The following is a 15,583-nucleotide window of genomic DNA, read 5'->3' as shown; positions in this document are numbered from 1 at the left end:
GAGCAGTGTAATCACTTGTCTCCAGGGTGGGGAGCTTTAAGTAAAGCACCAAATATCATGAGAGTTGGCAATGCTGGTAAGGGATACCCATGTCTGTAACAATTATTAATGTGAACAAGGGATGCCTGATTGGCCCTTACTCAGTGCGTGGGATGAAATAAGACTACATGCCATGCACTTAATTTTTTTTGACAAGCCCAAATAATTTTACAGTCCCAGTCCTGCAGACACTTACATGCATGTATAACTTTACTCACGCAAGTGATTCCAATGAAGTTAATGAGACTGTGCTTAAAATAAGCAGTGTGTTTTCAGGATTGGGGCCTTATCTTATTAATCATTAACTTTAAGAGTATTTTCTTTAAAATTTTTAAGGGCAAGAAAATTCTAGCTTTACTGAATTGCAGTTCTACTTCTCTATGACCTTTTGATTTAAGGATTTTGACATTACCATAAGAGTGTATATACATATTTTGAGTTATTAAAAATTAGACGTTAACTGTTATATAAATCATAAAATAAAGGGTAATAAGCAAAATGTGTAAAACAAAAGTAAGACTAAATATACTCTTGATTTAAACTTCCAAGTCTGTGGGTCTTTGGTACATAATCTAATTGCACCTCCAGTGTTCAGAAGCACTGTGCTAGAAGTAACACATAATCTTTCTTTACACTTACGGACAAGTTTATTGTATCTTTTTAAACTCACTAATTTCACTGTTTAGGTTTGAGACTAATGGTAACTGCTGACCAAGGCCCTGGTCCTGAGAACAGTTAAAATCGTGTGTGCGCCTACTCATATGACTAAAGTCAGACTTCAGTGCAACTAAATATGTGAGTAGAGTTACACATGTGCTTGTGTTTGTAGTGTGAGAAGCTAAATTACAACGTTCTGGAAAATAAGTGGAAGTCTCTTAAACTATACGTGAAAGCATTCATATAAAACAGTTTACTCTAGTGTTTTAGATAAAGATGTATATTACAAGTTTCTCTTTGATGCATCTCTGTGCTATGTATCCTTAATCTTTTTAAATTAACCATAATTATAACATTACCATGGAAAATATCTTACATATTCAAAAGACTTAATATCTTTCTTTTAAAAAAAACAAACCGAAAATGAAACTATATTGTAATGAACCACATGTAGCGTTAGTGTTGGAGAGAAGGCTTGGTATACACTTTGTATTGTTAAGCTTCTTTTTTTTTTTTAAAAGCATAGGTTAAAGGTAAAATTGTAACTGAGAAATGACTAACTGAAAATAAATGATATTAACATCTGCATTTTATTATCACAACTACTACTAACAACAACATAAGAAATGAGCAGATCTTGGATAAGTGAAGGTTTACCAGCTCTTAGCAAACCAGACAGGAGAAAAAAATATACCGTGAGTGTCTTCTGTTTATCAGAAGACATTTATGGTGCCTGGAATGTTTTAGTGTTGCTAAATGTTGTTTGGCGGTAAAAGCAAGACACGCAAGAGTATCTGACTATTTTTGCATAGAGAAATATACTTGGATAAGGTTTGACTCTTTATATTGCTTCTAATGAGTGACCTTTAAAACATGAACTTGTGTGTTTTTAATTATATTGACTCAGTTTAAGTTAATTTTATTATTTGGTGGTCTTCATGAAATATCCATGTTACACATTGTCTGATAGTTCTTTGGTTAGTTTTCAATAAATTAAGACTATAGATGATATGATTTAAAGATATTTTGACTTGTATTTTATTAGAGAGGAAAAACACATGAGCTAAATTAGTATATGTGATCTGGTTACAGTAGAACTGTATCCAGGTTTCAACTTGGAATAAACTGTTTTAATTTCACAGGAATTCTGTCAGGAAAACCATCAAACATTTTAAAATAATTTTTTTGTTCATTTTGTATTCCTGCTTTTTACAGATACTGGACCATACATAAAGCTGAAAATAGTGCAAAGTGGGTAAATCAGATTTAAAGTTGAATATCTCACTGAGTTCATTCACATTTCTTACTGGCTTATTTTTTAGGATTCAGTATCTGGTTTCAGTACTGTAAGGACCTTAGTCACTCCAATGAGGATTAAGCTACAGCAGTGGTTCCCAAACTTGTTCCGCCGCTTGTGCAGGGAAAGCCCCTGGCGGGCCGGGCCGGTTTGTTTACCTGCCGCGTCCGCAGGTTCGGTTGATCGCGGCTCCCAGTGGCCGCGGTTCACTGCTCCAGGCCAATGGGAGCTGCTGGAAGCGGTGCGGGCCGAGGGACGTACTGGCTGCCGCTTCCAGCACCTCCCATTGGCCTGGAGCAGCAAACCGCGGCCACTGGGAGCTGAACCTGCGGACACGGCAGGTAAACAAACTGGCCTGGCCCGCCAGGGGCTTTCCCTGCACAAGCGGCGGAACAAGTTTGGGGACCACTGAGCTACAGTGAACTAAGGCCACTTTCTTTCTGAATGAAAACTAGGTTTAATGCACTTTAACTTGTTATGCACGTTAACTTCACAGCTATATTTAATTCATCTTCTCTCCCTATGTAGACAAACCCTATATGAATAAGGTCCCTATGGGATTTGGTTGCTGCATGAGCCGAAGGTTATGCGCTTCTGTTGGAAGACTGGGCCTGTGAAAGCCACATATACGGCCCATAATAATGTGAGCTCTTGAATAGATATTGAGATAAGCTTGCATTGATGCTTTTTGAATGGCTCCCTGAGATTTTTTTTTTTAAATAAAGGCCAGTGGAGAAGTGTGAACACAAATACGTACCCAACACACACTTTCAATGACGGCTGGTTGCTGACCACAGTTTATATTTTATGGATAATACAGGTGACAACTCAAATAGGCTTCTGTTCTACATTGAAAGGCTTTTATATGCATGGTATTTTCATTCAGGTCTTGCCTGAATTGCTTTTTTCCTTCCTAATCCGTAATGCAAAGCAAGCATACGTAGCAGTCATTAAGGTGAAACTATTACAATTATTGATTCCTCTTCTATATCTATTTACTAAAATGAACAGTGTGGTTTTCTCTGTTTGTCATGTAATAGAGGAGAAAATAATTTTCTTGCAGCGCTGAATGAAAGACATTATTAACTTCAACATGAAACATAGTATGGTAGGCTGGATATTTTAGACCGCATATACTTTGTGAAGTGGTTTATAGTTGCTGCCATTTCCAAGATCCTCTGTTTATTAAATTAAATACGTTTGCAAGCTCTATTGTTTCTTTTTGTTTACTCAGATGAGCAATATTGCAGCTAGCCCGATGTCAAATGTTGCCTCTTCAAGCAGCGGAAGAGGGACAGGGAAATCAACAAGCTTTACTCCTGAACTGCAAAGTATGATGTAAGTAAGCTATCCAAATATATTGGACTGTTTGCATTTTCATTGTGTGTTTTGTCATTCTCTAAGAAAATAGGGGAGAAGAAGAACAGATACGTATGATGGCTATCCCATTGTTTATATTTTTAAGACACTCTAGGTAAATAAAATATTACCCACTTTTGTTACGCTAAAAACAGATTGAAAAATCCTGCTAAATAATGGATATATTTTATGTATTATATATGAAAATAAGTTGAGACCTACATTTCTTAATTCATCACCAAACAAGATAAGATACTATTGACATAAAATTATTTTAAAAGTAACTTTTCATTATAGTTTAACCATAGCTTTTGGTGTTAATAGGGAAAGATCTGTTAACTGGTGAGATGATGCTATTTATTATGGAATTAACATGTGTGGACCAGTTGGAATTGATTACATTTTAGTCTTGGTGGTGAGTAAAATTGTTATAAAGAGAAATGATTTATTATTCTAAAATGCTACTGGAATCTTAGAAACCTGCTTAATCAGAGTTGTAAGCTGTGATATTAGAAGGGTTTGTAGCTCAGAACTTCTAAAATCTCACAAGACATTTAAATAGCCATTCACTCAATCTTTAAGACACTGCATAATCAAGAAGATTTCCTTACCTAAGGCTCTGTTCTACTTGATTAGTGGCCTATTACACTGGGCCAGGTTGCAAATCTTGATTTGGTAGAAGGCAACCTATCCATCAGAGAGCTTGACCTGCCAGCACTGCCATTTTTTCCCTTTTATATGGGTCCAGGACACATTGATCTATACAGAGGGGGAGAACTCAGGCTAATGAGCTCTTCTTTCCCTATGGATCATTATTCCTGATTTACCAGGCAGTTTAAAGAAAATTTCAGCCCAAGTCTGGAGTATATCTCCTTTAAATCTGCAGATAGAGAACTGGGCTGGTAGCCCAACTCCAAATTATGTGCAATTCTTTTATATACTATTATGAATATATCTTATCCAGCATGTGTATGTGTGTAGGGTAGGGGGTGGAAATTAGGGTGTACATGTATGCATTGTTGAGTTCAGCTGTACTTAAAGGGGAGCCATGCTGTATGAAATCTTGTTGGAGTATTTAGAAGGATTTTTTTCTCCCATTTATTTCTCTGCTAGATTTTCAGTTCTTAGAAAGTTAGCGCCGGAGTGTCAATAAGTAAACCTGTTCCATTAAAAGATAACATTAGCCATTTTTGCCTGTCTTCACTAGTTAAAATTGCTGAAATTAAAGTCTCAGCTCTGGAAAATAGTTTAACACTTCAATAGAAAATAAGATGAGGCAAAATAGGTTGGATTTAACAGGGAATACATTTTGGACTGTTGATTTTTATGTTGGCAGGATCCTTAAACTCTGAAGTAGAGGGGATTTGAAAACTTCTTTTTACTATGTGGTTTCATATACATCTACAGATTTTGTATGTCTGATTTCAGTCAAAAAGAATGATAGCTGAAAAGTCCACCTTCTATCAGTTCACAATGTCTCTCTCTCCATATATACGCTTATAAAGGTTTAGATCTTGGTAACTTAGGCCTTCTGTATCTTGTCCTTCTCTACTATACAGTAGGTACTGAGGAGCAGCTTAATAAAAAACTGTTGAAACTCTAACTTGCATTATTTCTGTAATGTCCTCTGTAGAATATGTTGTGTATCTCAAAGCCTCCAAAGCTGAATGTTGCTCCTCTGGGTAAACATTACACTTGGCTTCTTAATGTTACAGAAATTAATCAGATCTTAGTAGTAATGTACCACATTAGAAGAAAACCATCAATCTCCTGCTTTTAGTTTTCACCTTCCTCTTGTTTCATCTATTAATTGATGGGCTTTAGGGTTTAAAAACTTATTTTGGGACAAGTCTAACTTTAAATGATAGCTTGACTGACCATTTAGCTGTGTTTGCATTTTACTGGAGAAGAGCATGTTCCCAGATAAGGGCGTGACAGGACTCCCCAACAATACTTAGTAATAAGCCATTCCCTTAAGTCTATATTCCATATTTGGCAATTTTGATGGGAGGAGTTACTCAGCTCTTCAGAACAGTGGTTTTCAATCAGATGTACATATACCCCTGGGGTACACAGGTTTTCCAGGGGGTACATCAACTCATCTAGATAGTTGCCTAGTTTTACAACAGGCTACATAAAAAGCACTAGCGAAGTCAGTACAAACTAAAATTTCATACAGACAATGACTTGTTTATACTGCTCTATATATTATACACTGAAGTGTAAGTACAATATTTATTTTATAATTGTATGGTAATAATGAGGAAGTAAGCAATTTTTCAGTAATAGTGTGCAGATTTTTATGTCTGATTTTGTAAGCAAGTAGTTTTTAAGTGAGGTGAAACTTGGGCAGATGCAAGACAAATCAGATTCCTGGAAAGGTTATAGTAGTCTGGAAAGGTTAAGAGCCACTGCTTCAGAGTATATTTAGAAGTAACTGCCAAAAAGTGGAAGGTCTAATTCGGTTTTCAGTTAGAGGCAATGAGGATGGAAGTATTAGAATCTGGTAGGTAGGTAGGTAGATGTGATGTATTTCAGTATATAATTGAAATGAGATGTTCTGTTTTCCTTGTGCTGCACCTTTTGAGCTAGAGGAATCCTGACTGCCAGCTAGCTCAATTATGAGGCATCTGCTGTTTTGTGCATCTTTAGTGATGTAGGATGTTGGTGACTCGGCATGTTCTTTCTTTCATGGAGACTTTATATATATATATTTTTTGTTTTTCTTAAACCTAAAATAACTATTATCTGCACACAAAGAACAAACATAACTGATCATCTTTTGGGCTCCAGAATCAAGGGCAGGCCATGAGTCTAGGGAGCCAAAGAAGTCTGTGCAGCTTCTTTAGGTCAGTGTCTGAGGAGCCTATATTTTATTTATTGGTCACTTCCTGATTAAGTGCTTTTGAAATTCCCCTGCTCGCTAGCATACACGCGATTTCTGTCAGAATGTAGACGTTATTGTTGGCCATATAAGTGGAAGAAACAGACGTTTTTCTTCTGTTTCAGAGCTTGTTCAGTTGCTACTTTAGAAATTATACAAACAACTCGTCTGTGTTCTGAGATAATATTTTTCATAAACCGTTTCACTGACATAGTAGGAATCAAAGGAATCCTTCCAATATAATCAGTTTATTAAAATTAAATTTTATTGTTTTCATATTAAAATAAATTTTTTTTGCTAAAGTTTTGCCAGGGATGGACCATAGACAGAAAAATTACAGCTGTTTCTCTTTGCAAAGTGCACAATGAGATTAAAACTTTCCTAAAAGTATATAATAGAAATTATTGAGGAAAGGAGAAGACAACTTGCAAGCAACAGTTTTACGTACATCTAGAAGGTTTCAGTGGCACAGCAGCATTCTAGCAACTTCAAAAAGCTACTGGGACCCCTAGGAAGTTTATAGCGTTTCTAACTAAAGACTAGGAACTCAGCTGTAGATAACAATCCCTTGTAGATAAGGCGATGGCTTGGATGATCTGATATGGCTTTTCCATTTATTTTTTTATGATTCCGTTAATCACAGTGAAAACGATTAAAAATGTGACTAGATTTTGATTTTTGCACAGAGAGTGAGCACTTAGAATTTTTTCTTTGTCCATTAAGTACAATTTTAAAATATACATAAATTATGGTGGTAACTCCATTTTAGGTTTCTGGTGACATGAACATATAGCTTGGGTTATACTCCTGTGGTCTATGATATCAGAAACTCTTTATGAAACTATTGCTTAAATATATGCAGTTGGATGTATATTAGTCCTTACGTTCGCTATTTCATAGTTTGTATGATGTATTGTCTCTAAATCAGTTCATTACAGGTTTCCTTATTTTCAACTTATTGTTTTAAATTCAAGAAATATAACAATCTGCAACTAATATCTAAGAATGGCTTCATACTCCTATTAATGGTAAACCTTGTTTCAAAATGGAATTGGATTAATATAATCATATTAGAGAACATAACATTTTGATATTTTATCAATGATTTTCTTATTTATTTTACTTTCCATAGTTGCTGACAAAATAATATTCATTGACTCGATACTGAATTTAGAACCATTACCCCATAGAAACTATTCTTCCTCAAAGTGTGAAAGTGTAGTATAAGAAATAATTCTTATTTTCAACTACTCCCATGTTTCTTTCCATAAAAGCCTATATTCATCTCTAACTTAGGCCTTGTCTACACTACAGAGTTTTGTCGACGCAAGTTACATCAACGTAAAGCCGCCACTGTAATTAAACCACTGTTGCATGTCCACACTATGCTTTTTGTGTCAGTGGAGTGCATCCACAATAGCATCTCTTGCATTGACGCACAGAGCAGTGCACTGTGGGTATCAATCTCACCGTGCAACTGGCCCCAGCATGCTTTGGGAAGGGTTTGCAATGCCTCATCGGGGCAGTTACAGTGTCACATGATGAAGGTTTCTCAATCCCATCGTTCCATGGGCATCCTACTAGATTGCCAGCCGCTTTTCAACTGCCCTCGTAACCTGTAACCCACCCATCTATGTTAGAAAGCATGGATCCTTCACTGCTGTTCAATATTGTGCTGTGCATTGTGAACACAAGGCTATAAGGGTAGCCCAGTGAGGGGCTATTTGGCTGGGGGATGCTTTGAAGGAGCATTTTAACACTGAGCTACAATAATGTGTGTTGGCATAGTTTGTTTACACCGTGCAATGAACATTGTAATGATTACTGTCTGTGCCCGAAAGGTAACACATTTTAAATCACTTTTTAAAGTAGCACTCAGTAATATGACCAAACTGATATTGCTGAATACTAACACAAGAAGCCCACAGAAGTGTGTGCGTGTGGCGGGGAGGTGTGTGACAAGGAGTGTGTGAGTGGGGGGGGGGGGGGGTCGGGAGGGGAGAGTGAGTATGTCCGCACGCTGTCTCGTTAAGTTCAGACAGCAGCCATAAGCAACCAATCCTGAGGCAGAAGCTGGTGTACAGGTAGTTGGTGTCTCCCTGTCCCCCCCATCCCAGCTCAGCGGACACTGGTACACCGGCAGGGGGAGAGGGACACCTCGGCATTAGCCCCCACCTCCCTCCCTGGCTCTGTAGAGCACATCGAGAGTTTCTACCCTCATTTCCCCCAGCAGCAGTCTGCCTGCCTGCCTGCTGCTGTGGTCCTAGTGCCAGGGAGAGCAGGATTACACGTTAATGTTTCGATTCTGTGATTTCCTCAGAGTTTTCCCACAGCTTTCTCTCCCCACAGACCAAGGAGATCCACCCTCTCCCCGTAGGCCAGGCAAGAGTGCATTTGCTGCTGGGAGCTGGCATGCTCAGCTGGGCAGTAGCTACATGAGCTCCCCACACTGAGCAATTTCAAAACTTCCTGGGGCTTTGAAAGGGGAGGGGCAAATGCCTGCATAGCTGGATGCAGGGCAGCAGAGTTCAAAATGGTGAGCAGAGCGGTCACGGTGGGCATTGTCGGATACCTCCTGGAGGCCATTTACAGCGACGTAACAAATGCTGTGTCTACACTGACGCTTTGTCAATGTAACTTTGCTGCAAAAAGCTCTATGCCCCTTGTTGAGGTGGTTTTACTTTGTGGGCAAGACAGGAGAGTTTTGTTGGCAGGAGGAGCATTGTAGTGTGTACACCTCCACTGTTTTGTTGACAAAAGCTGCCTTTTGCTGACAAAACTGTGTAGTGTAGATAAGCCCTTAGTTTAAGATTGCACCAGTGGGATTTACTATTTAAATGTTCACATTTCTTCTACTTTTGGAGAAAACATTGAAATCATTTGATGGTTTGGCTTCTACTTGTCCCTCACTTCCAGAAAATTTTCTGGGGGAACTCTTAGTCTGAAATGGGATTAATTGTGAACCCATATTTCATTACAAGTGAGACTCATAGAACAGAAGCTGTGTTCTAAAGGTATTTATACAGGCTCTTATTTCTGAAGTATCTGAGCACTTCTCCAGTATTTAAAAGTAGAAATAACACTTTTCTCTTTCCTTCAAAGCCTGTAGGAGAAATAGATTAGTTTATAGGGTGTCATGTCCGTCTATCTCTCCCCTCCCCATTCTCACCTCCCAACACACTTTGTCGTGTATGAGAATTTATTTAGGAAAAGGTTAAAAAAAAAAAAAAAAGGAAATGAGTTTTGCTGAACACAGTCACTGTTTCAATCTTAGAATTCTTGGATTAATTGTGAATAAGGCAAAAGTTATAATGAAACCACTGCCTGCTAGGAGTGATGGAGAATGTTGACTGATTGGAATGAACAACCAGTAATCAGGATGTTCACATTTAGGGTATGGTAGAATAGAGATTTGACAAATAAGGAATGAAAAACTTAAGCCTGGAATTCCTAACCTTGGAGCAAAGTCCTATACCATGTTTTAAAAATACACACAAGACAGAGAAAAAGTGTTTGTGTATCTCTAATTATATGAATCTAAAACAGATTAAGAGAATCTGTGGTATTTTTAGTCTATATTTGTGTGTGCATGATAAACTACTATGGCAATGGGACTACAGAAATGTCTTAGGTTGACTGCTATATAAAATAGCATGGATAGGCAACACATGCAATAGTTAAGATTTACTTTAAATTTCCTGTCTAATCAACTCTTTCAGTTGCTTATAACTTTCTCTGGCAAACATCTTTGGGGCAGAAATGATTTCTTAATGGTACTAGCTCAAACTTTTCCCCCCCCCCCCCAACTTTCATTTGAGCAAAATTGTTTCTGCTATTTTTGAGTTATCTGAGCATGAAAAAACCTTTTTTCTTGCATGTTCTGCTTAGAAAAGTGTGCTGAAATAATTTAGAAGTAGATAAAGGTAGAAACCTCAAACTTGTTTTGTAGATCTTCTTATGACTGACACACACACACACATACACACACACACCCCCCACCCACCCAAAAGCCTTATATTTTGTTTGTTGTCGTCCTCTGAAGCATCAGAGGTGGAGGTGGGATACTGGACTGGCTGGACTAGTGCTCTGAGGTGGCACTGAGCTCTCTCTCAGGTGCTTGACCTTGGGGTTTTTTCATCTTCCTCTCCAGTGTGAGAGTGCAGGTCACTTGCTAGGATTATCTGGATATATCTCACTAAATCATTTCACAGCCATTGCAGGAGCCTTGGACATTGGTGCACCTTGATCCTTCTTATTCTATCCCTGTAGCACACAATAGACTAGGGTCCTGTAATACTTTGGTCTAATTTCAGTTTTTGGTTTAGTGTGTGGGGGCAGGTTGGTGTTGGTGGAGGTCAGACTAGATGATCTATGGTCTCTTGTTGCCTTAAACTCTAAAACTCTGTGAAAAGTTGCCCTGGTGTAACTAAAGAGGTTTAAAATTGATTTACTTACACTGGGACAAACTTTTAATGTAGCATTACTTAAAACCCATTTAAGGGCATGTTTCTGAATGATTTAAACTGGAATAAGTAGGTTGATCTTTAGTTGTATCAGTGCAGCTTCCCTAATCTATTTCCTATATTATTCCTTAGATTTGAGTTAAATTTGAGAAAATTGGTGCTGTAAATTTTAAAGGTAAGATGATTTGAAGTTGGGAGGCACAGTTATAAAGCTGGCTGACTGTACTAAGTAGCACTTGAGATTAACAGCACTCCTAGGTAATAAATAATTGATCATTACTGTTAATTAGATAGGAATTATCTTTAGAAAAACTCAATGTATGCAAATATATTCTACCATAAATTAACATGAGTAATTCCATTTAAGGTAGCAAGCCTCAATTAAGAAGGCTCAGAGTAAAGGTGTGTGTTTATATGATATGGAAGCTATTCCACTTGATGCCATCTGAAAGCAGTCCTTAAAGCCTCCAACATGGAGGCCTGCTACTTTACATTATAGCGCTCATGTTAATTCATGATAGAACAGAACTGTGCAAATTGAGTTTTACAAGTTCTACAAGGCCCTGCAGATAGGTATTCTCAGGCACAAAAGCTGTACAGCATAGAATTTTCCCCCCTCTTTTTTTCATCTTCCCCCCCAACCTCTTTAATAGAAATTAGTAAATTCCATGCAAAAAACAGTAATAAAGCTGAGAAATCAACAACTTAAGTCAGGAAATTTCCAAAATTAATGTCTAGAATATGTCATACCCCTTCTCTTGGGGATGCAGAGAATGTCTCCTTGCACCAAAAGGGAAATACAGAGATAGTGAAGTCATGGGGCTTGTCTTTTACATACTAGCCCTGCTGGCTAGTGATGGGGCAATGCACATCACACACTGAAAAGGTGGCACAGAGGCTATACTCCCTTGGATCTCCAGGAGTCCGTGTCTACCTGAGGCATAATATGTCTGGGAGCTCTCACTGGACGAATTTGCCTCTACGTTACCCCTGTCTCAGGGCAGTAGCTAAAAGGCACAAAAAAGTTCTAAGGTTGAGCTTTCAACTTTAATAATGCCAATATCATGTTATTTGTTAGGTAATGCAATACAAACAGGATTTTTAAAAGTCTGTTTGTAATGTATTGCATTGTGAAAAGAAGAGTGCAAACAATTTGTATTCCATTGTCCTAAATGAAATTCTGCCAGTTTACTCTCAGTTTATGTTGATAAATAATATTCCTATGTTAAAGTGCATTTCTCAAGTTTGTAGTATGGTGGAAAAAGTTCTAAACAGCATTAACTGGCTGTCATCTATTTTTAGTCCATTATAAAATTTTTGTTAGAAGAGGAAAAAAATGAGCCTACCCAAGTCTGCCTAGTTTCGTTCTATCAAGGTTAATTATTGTTTATGAGTGGGTGAACCTGATGCTTTCATGAGCTGTGCAGCATAAGGAGATGGGGAAAAAATCAGTAGTGTCCAAGCACAGCATAAGACAATGTTTTAATTGAACTAAGTACAATTGTTCATTTTTAAAAAAGTGGGCAACTCCCTTGAGTAGATTGCATATAATGACAAAAATGGATAGAATTTGGGTAGGTTAAAGCATGGCTTGAATTTAAAGAAGTACCCCCAAAGAAATGACTAATTGGAGCCTGCGAACTTTGATAGTAGAGAAGTTCAACCAGGAGGCCTGGTCGAGCTGAATGTTTAGTAATTGTTCATTTGCTGAAGCAAATTAATTGATTGAAAAAAGTTCTTTATAAAAATATATATGATTTCTGACTTTTTAAACTTCTGCATCAAAATACTGCAGGAAATGTGAACTAGAAACATCTCAAAGAATAATTCCCATATTGCAAATCTCCAGGGCTTTATATTGAATAAACTGCAAATAATCTCATGCCTTTTTGTGGCTTCATCATGCAAGCACCTATCATGATCAGTCCCACTTTAGTGTGCCCAGTAGTGTTTGCAGGATAAAAACTTTGGCCAATAAATAACTATTTACTGAATGACTAGACATATAGAACTGTTATGTTATGAACCGTTTTACTTGAGAATAATAGAGATTGTATACTATAAATAAAATCATTATTTGTGGTTTGTATTCTTGTAAAAAGACTGGAGTTCCAAATGTAAGGTATTGCATTTTATTGTCATTATAAAACTATGAAGTAGGTACTGTAATGTAATTAAAGAGCTGGACATGGCAGAGACTTAAATTTTAGAACCTGTATAGAATTAATATTTCTAAATTATTTGGATCCGTAGCCTGTTTTCAGATTTTAAAAAAGTCCTCGTGTAATATATTTACATATGTAGAGATTGCTAGCCAAAGAAGTTTTGTTCTGTCAAAAAGTACACAGATGGGACTTCCAAAATGAGTTTCTTTAGTTTCAGTAGCTTTTACTGGTTGAGTGTAATTCAAAAGAGGTAATAGAATCCTGAAAGAGGTAATAGAATCCTAAAAGAGGAAATACTATCAACTGTTAGAACAGTTTTGAATGCCAAAGTATGCAAAAACATGGGAGTAAGTATTGTATTATCAAATCCATGACTCCAAATAAACTGAAGAAGAAATGTAAGTTGGGTCTCAAGATAAATAACAATGAAGGCTCATTGTCAACTAATAGCTTTTTTTTTTTTACTCTTGAATGGTATTAGGAAATTCCTCTGTTTTCTGTTAAATACTTTTTTTTGCGACTACCTGCTGCCTGCAGTGGCTTTTTAGTGGTTTAACTCTTGCTGTCTTTTAAAATTCCTATTTAGTGTATTCTGCTATTTTAAGAGTGTGGTGAAAAGTTTAAAGCGTTCTGATCTCTTTTTTTGGAGTGAGATTTTGTTGTTGTTTGCTATTTAAATGAAGATGTCAAGTTTAGTTTTTTTCCTTCACATAATTTAATTAGGTAAAATCTATTTCTCTTGTTAATATTTAGTTTTATTATGACATAACTGCCAGTGGAACGGAATCTGTTTTAAAACAGTGAGGTCCTGAGTGCCCACAACTCTCAATGGTTTAACTAGGAGTTGTGGGCACTCATCTCTTTTCAGGGGATACTCAGCATCTTGAAGGACTGAACCCTAAATTACTAATTTAGGAGTTTTCAACTCCCATTGACTTCAATGGGAGCAGAGTTAAGTCAACGCTGAATGCTTGTGAAAATCCCACTCTTACCATCTTTGGAATCTGATTTTCATCACTGCTGAGCACTTGCTACTCCCATTAAAATCAGTAGACACTGTGGGTCCTCAGCACCTTTTGAAAATCAGGCCTTGAGTGTTTTTTATATAAAAATTTTGTTTTCTCTTGTTTTTCAGCTTAATTGGAATCAAAGTTAGGAAGTTCAAGCAATCTGGAGCTCACAGTATTTAAGAAATGTAAGCCATATACACTGAATGTTCAGTTTCTGCGACATTGACAATTGAACAATACCAGGCTGAGTTGTTTTTGTGTGTTAATTTAACAATATAATGGGCTGTTTAGATGCCCACTTAAAGCTGGCTAATATAATTATTCAATCTCTGAATTGTTTATATCTCATTTTAATTACAAAAACATCCAGTATACATTCTGTTCTTCCTGCAAAAATTATTTAATGATAGAAAATTTACATTTTTAGGACACAGACAACACTGTTTAAAAAAGTGTTTGTATATTTTCTTTTGCTGATATGTAATTGCATATTATTAATGTCACTCTGGGCCACTGCTACATTCAGTCTCTTTTCTAGGTACTTGGTTTCTGTGAAACATTTGTAATCCTTGCTGTTTAGAACACACAAACTGGTTTTGGTAGCTCTGTTATCAGCACTGCTATGGGATTTGTCTTTTCCATGATATGGTCCATGTTGTTGATATTGAGTTTAGTTCTTTGTTGTGACTTGGCGGCCTTGAGAGTCCGTTCCAGTGGGTGTTAGTGTATTTCCCTGTTATACCAAGATCCATTAAGAGGGTCGGGTGTGAATCAAGCTAGGCAAGTTTTATGCATGGATTTAGGGCCTTGTTTTTTCCTCACACTTCCATGCACAGGCTAAGTTCTTCAGCTAACAAAAGGACTGTTTTGAGAGTATTGGCTTTGGGGAATGCAGAGGCCAGGGCTTTTTGAGGCCTCCCTTCCACTGAAACAAGTGAACAACTGCAGGAACAGAGAAATTCTGCTGGATAGGCAGACAGACAAGGATGGATTTAAGAGTGGTGCAGGATTTAGATAATTCTTATATATAACAAATAAGAAATGGCGGCACTTCAATTTGCTGAATATTAATAATTCTGTGTTTGCTCTTATAGTTATGTTCCTAAAATTTCAGTCATTTTCTTGAGATTTGCTTATTTTTTGTTTTGAAGCCCATCAGTAAAATCATCTCTGACTTTGGAGAGGTCATTTGGGATGATATTGGAAGGAAACAGCAGTTATGATCTGGCCTAAAGTGTGCTGGTTAACCAAACTGTAATTTGGGGTTGTAAAGAATTTCTCTATTCCATTCTAGACTTGTTTATCATACTCAAATCCAGAATTTTGCTGAGACTGCATTGTACAAAAATAACCAGTTTAGCTAATTGAGCTGAAATCTTGGTTTCATGCACAATGTTTTTAAAGGCAAAAAGGGATAGTTGAGGCAACTGACAAACAGATTTGATGCTAATTTACACTTTGTTTTTTAGTGGCTAATTTGCCCTGTAAATCATTAAAATTATAGGTGTAGGATAGAATTAAGAAACAACACTGCATACAAAGGGCAATATGAATTCCCCTTCAGTGGGTGGCATCCAATAGACAGGATATTGTTGAGGAGGGATAGGGAGCGCAGAGAGAGAGAGAAATTCTTATTGCATTCCATGATGTTTATTGCTGGATCTAGCACAATATTGTGGGGAAACTGTCCACAAATTAATACATTTTAG

General features: G+C 37.1%; 2 protein-coding genes across 6 annotated transcripts in view; one reads left to right on the top strand and one right to left on the bottom strand.

Moving 5' to 3' along the window:
• Positions 1-15,583, top strand: part of SUPT3H (SPT3 homolog, SAGA and STAGA complex component) — a 465,872-nt gene that overhangs the window by 18,017 nt on the left and 432,272 nt on the right. For 2 of the 4 annotated variants that reach the window (XM_065400530.1, XM_065400531.1), the window contains exon 3: positions 3,228-3,331. In XM_065400530.1, coding sequence (XP_065256602.1) covers positions 3,228-3,331 — 104 coding nt within the window. Of the gene's footprint in view, positions 1-2,521; positions 2,637-3,227; positions 3,332-13,999; positions 14,060-15,583 lie in introns of those variants that run through there. The other 2 variants (XM_065400529.1, XM_065400533.1) reach the window with 2 other exon arrangements.
• The window catches only part of RUNX2 (RUNX family transcription factor 2), a 198,315-nt gene that overhangs the window by 148,484 nt on the left and 34,248 nt on the right, over positions 1-15,583 (bottom strand). The gene's annotated exons all lie outside the window — the stretch shown is intronic.

This window comes from Emys orbicularis, chromosome 3, assembly GCF_028017835.1.
Source record: "Emys orbicularis isolate rEmyOrb1 chromosome 3, rEmyOrb1.hap1, whole genome shotgun sequence".
Taxonomy (NCBI): Eukaryota; Metazoa; Chordata; order Testudines; family Emydidae; genus Emys; species Emys orbicularis.
This window is presented reverse-complemented; position numbering and strand designations above follow the sequence as displayed.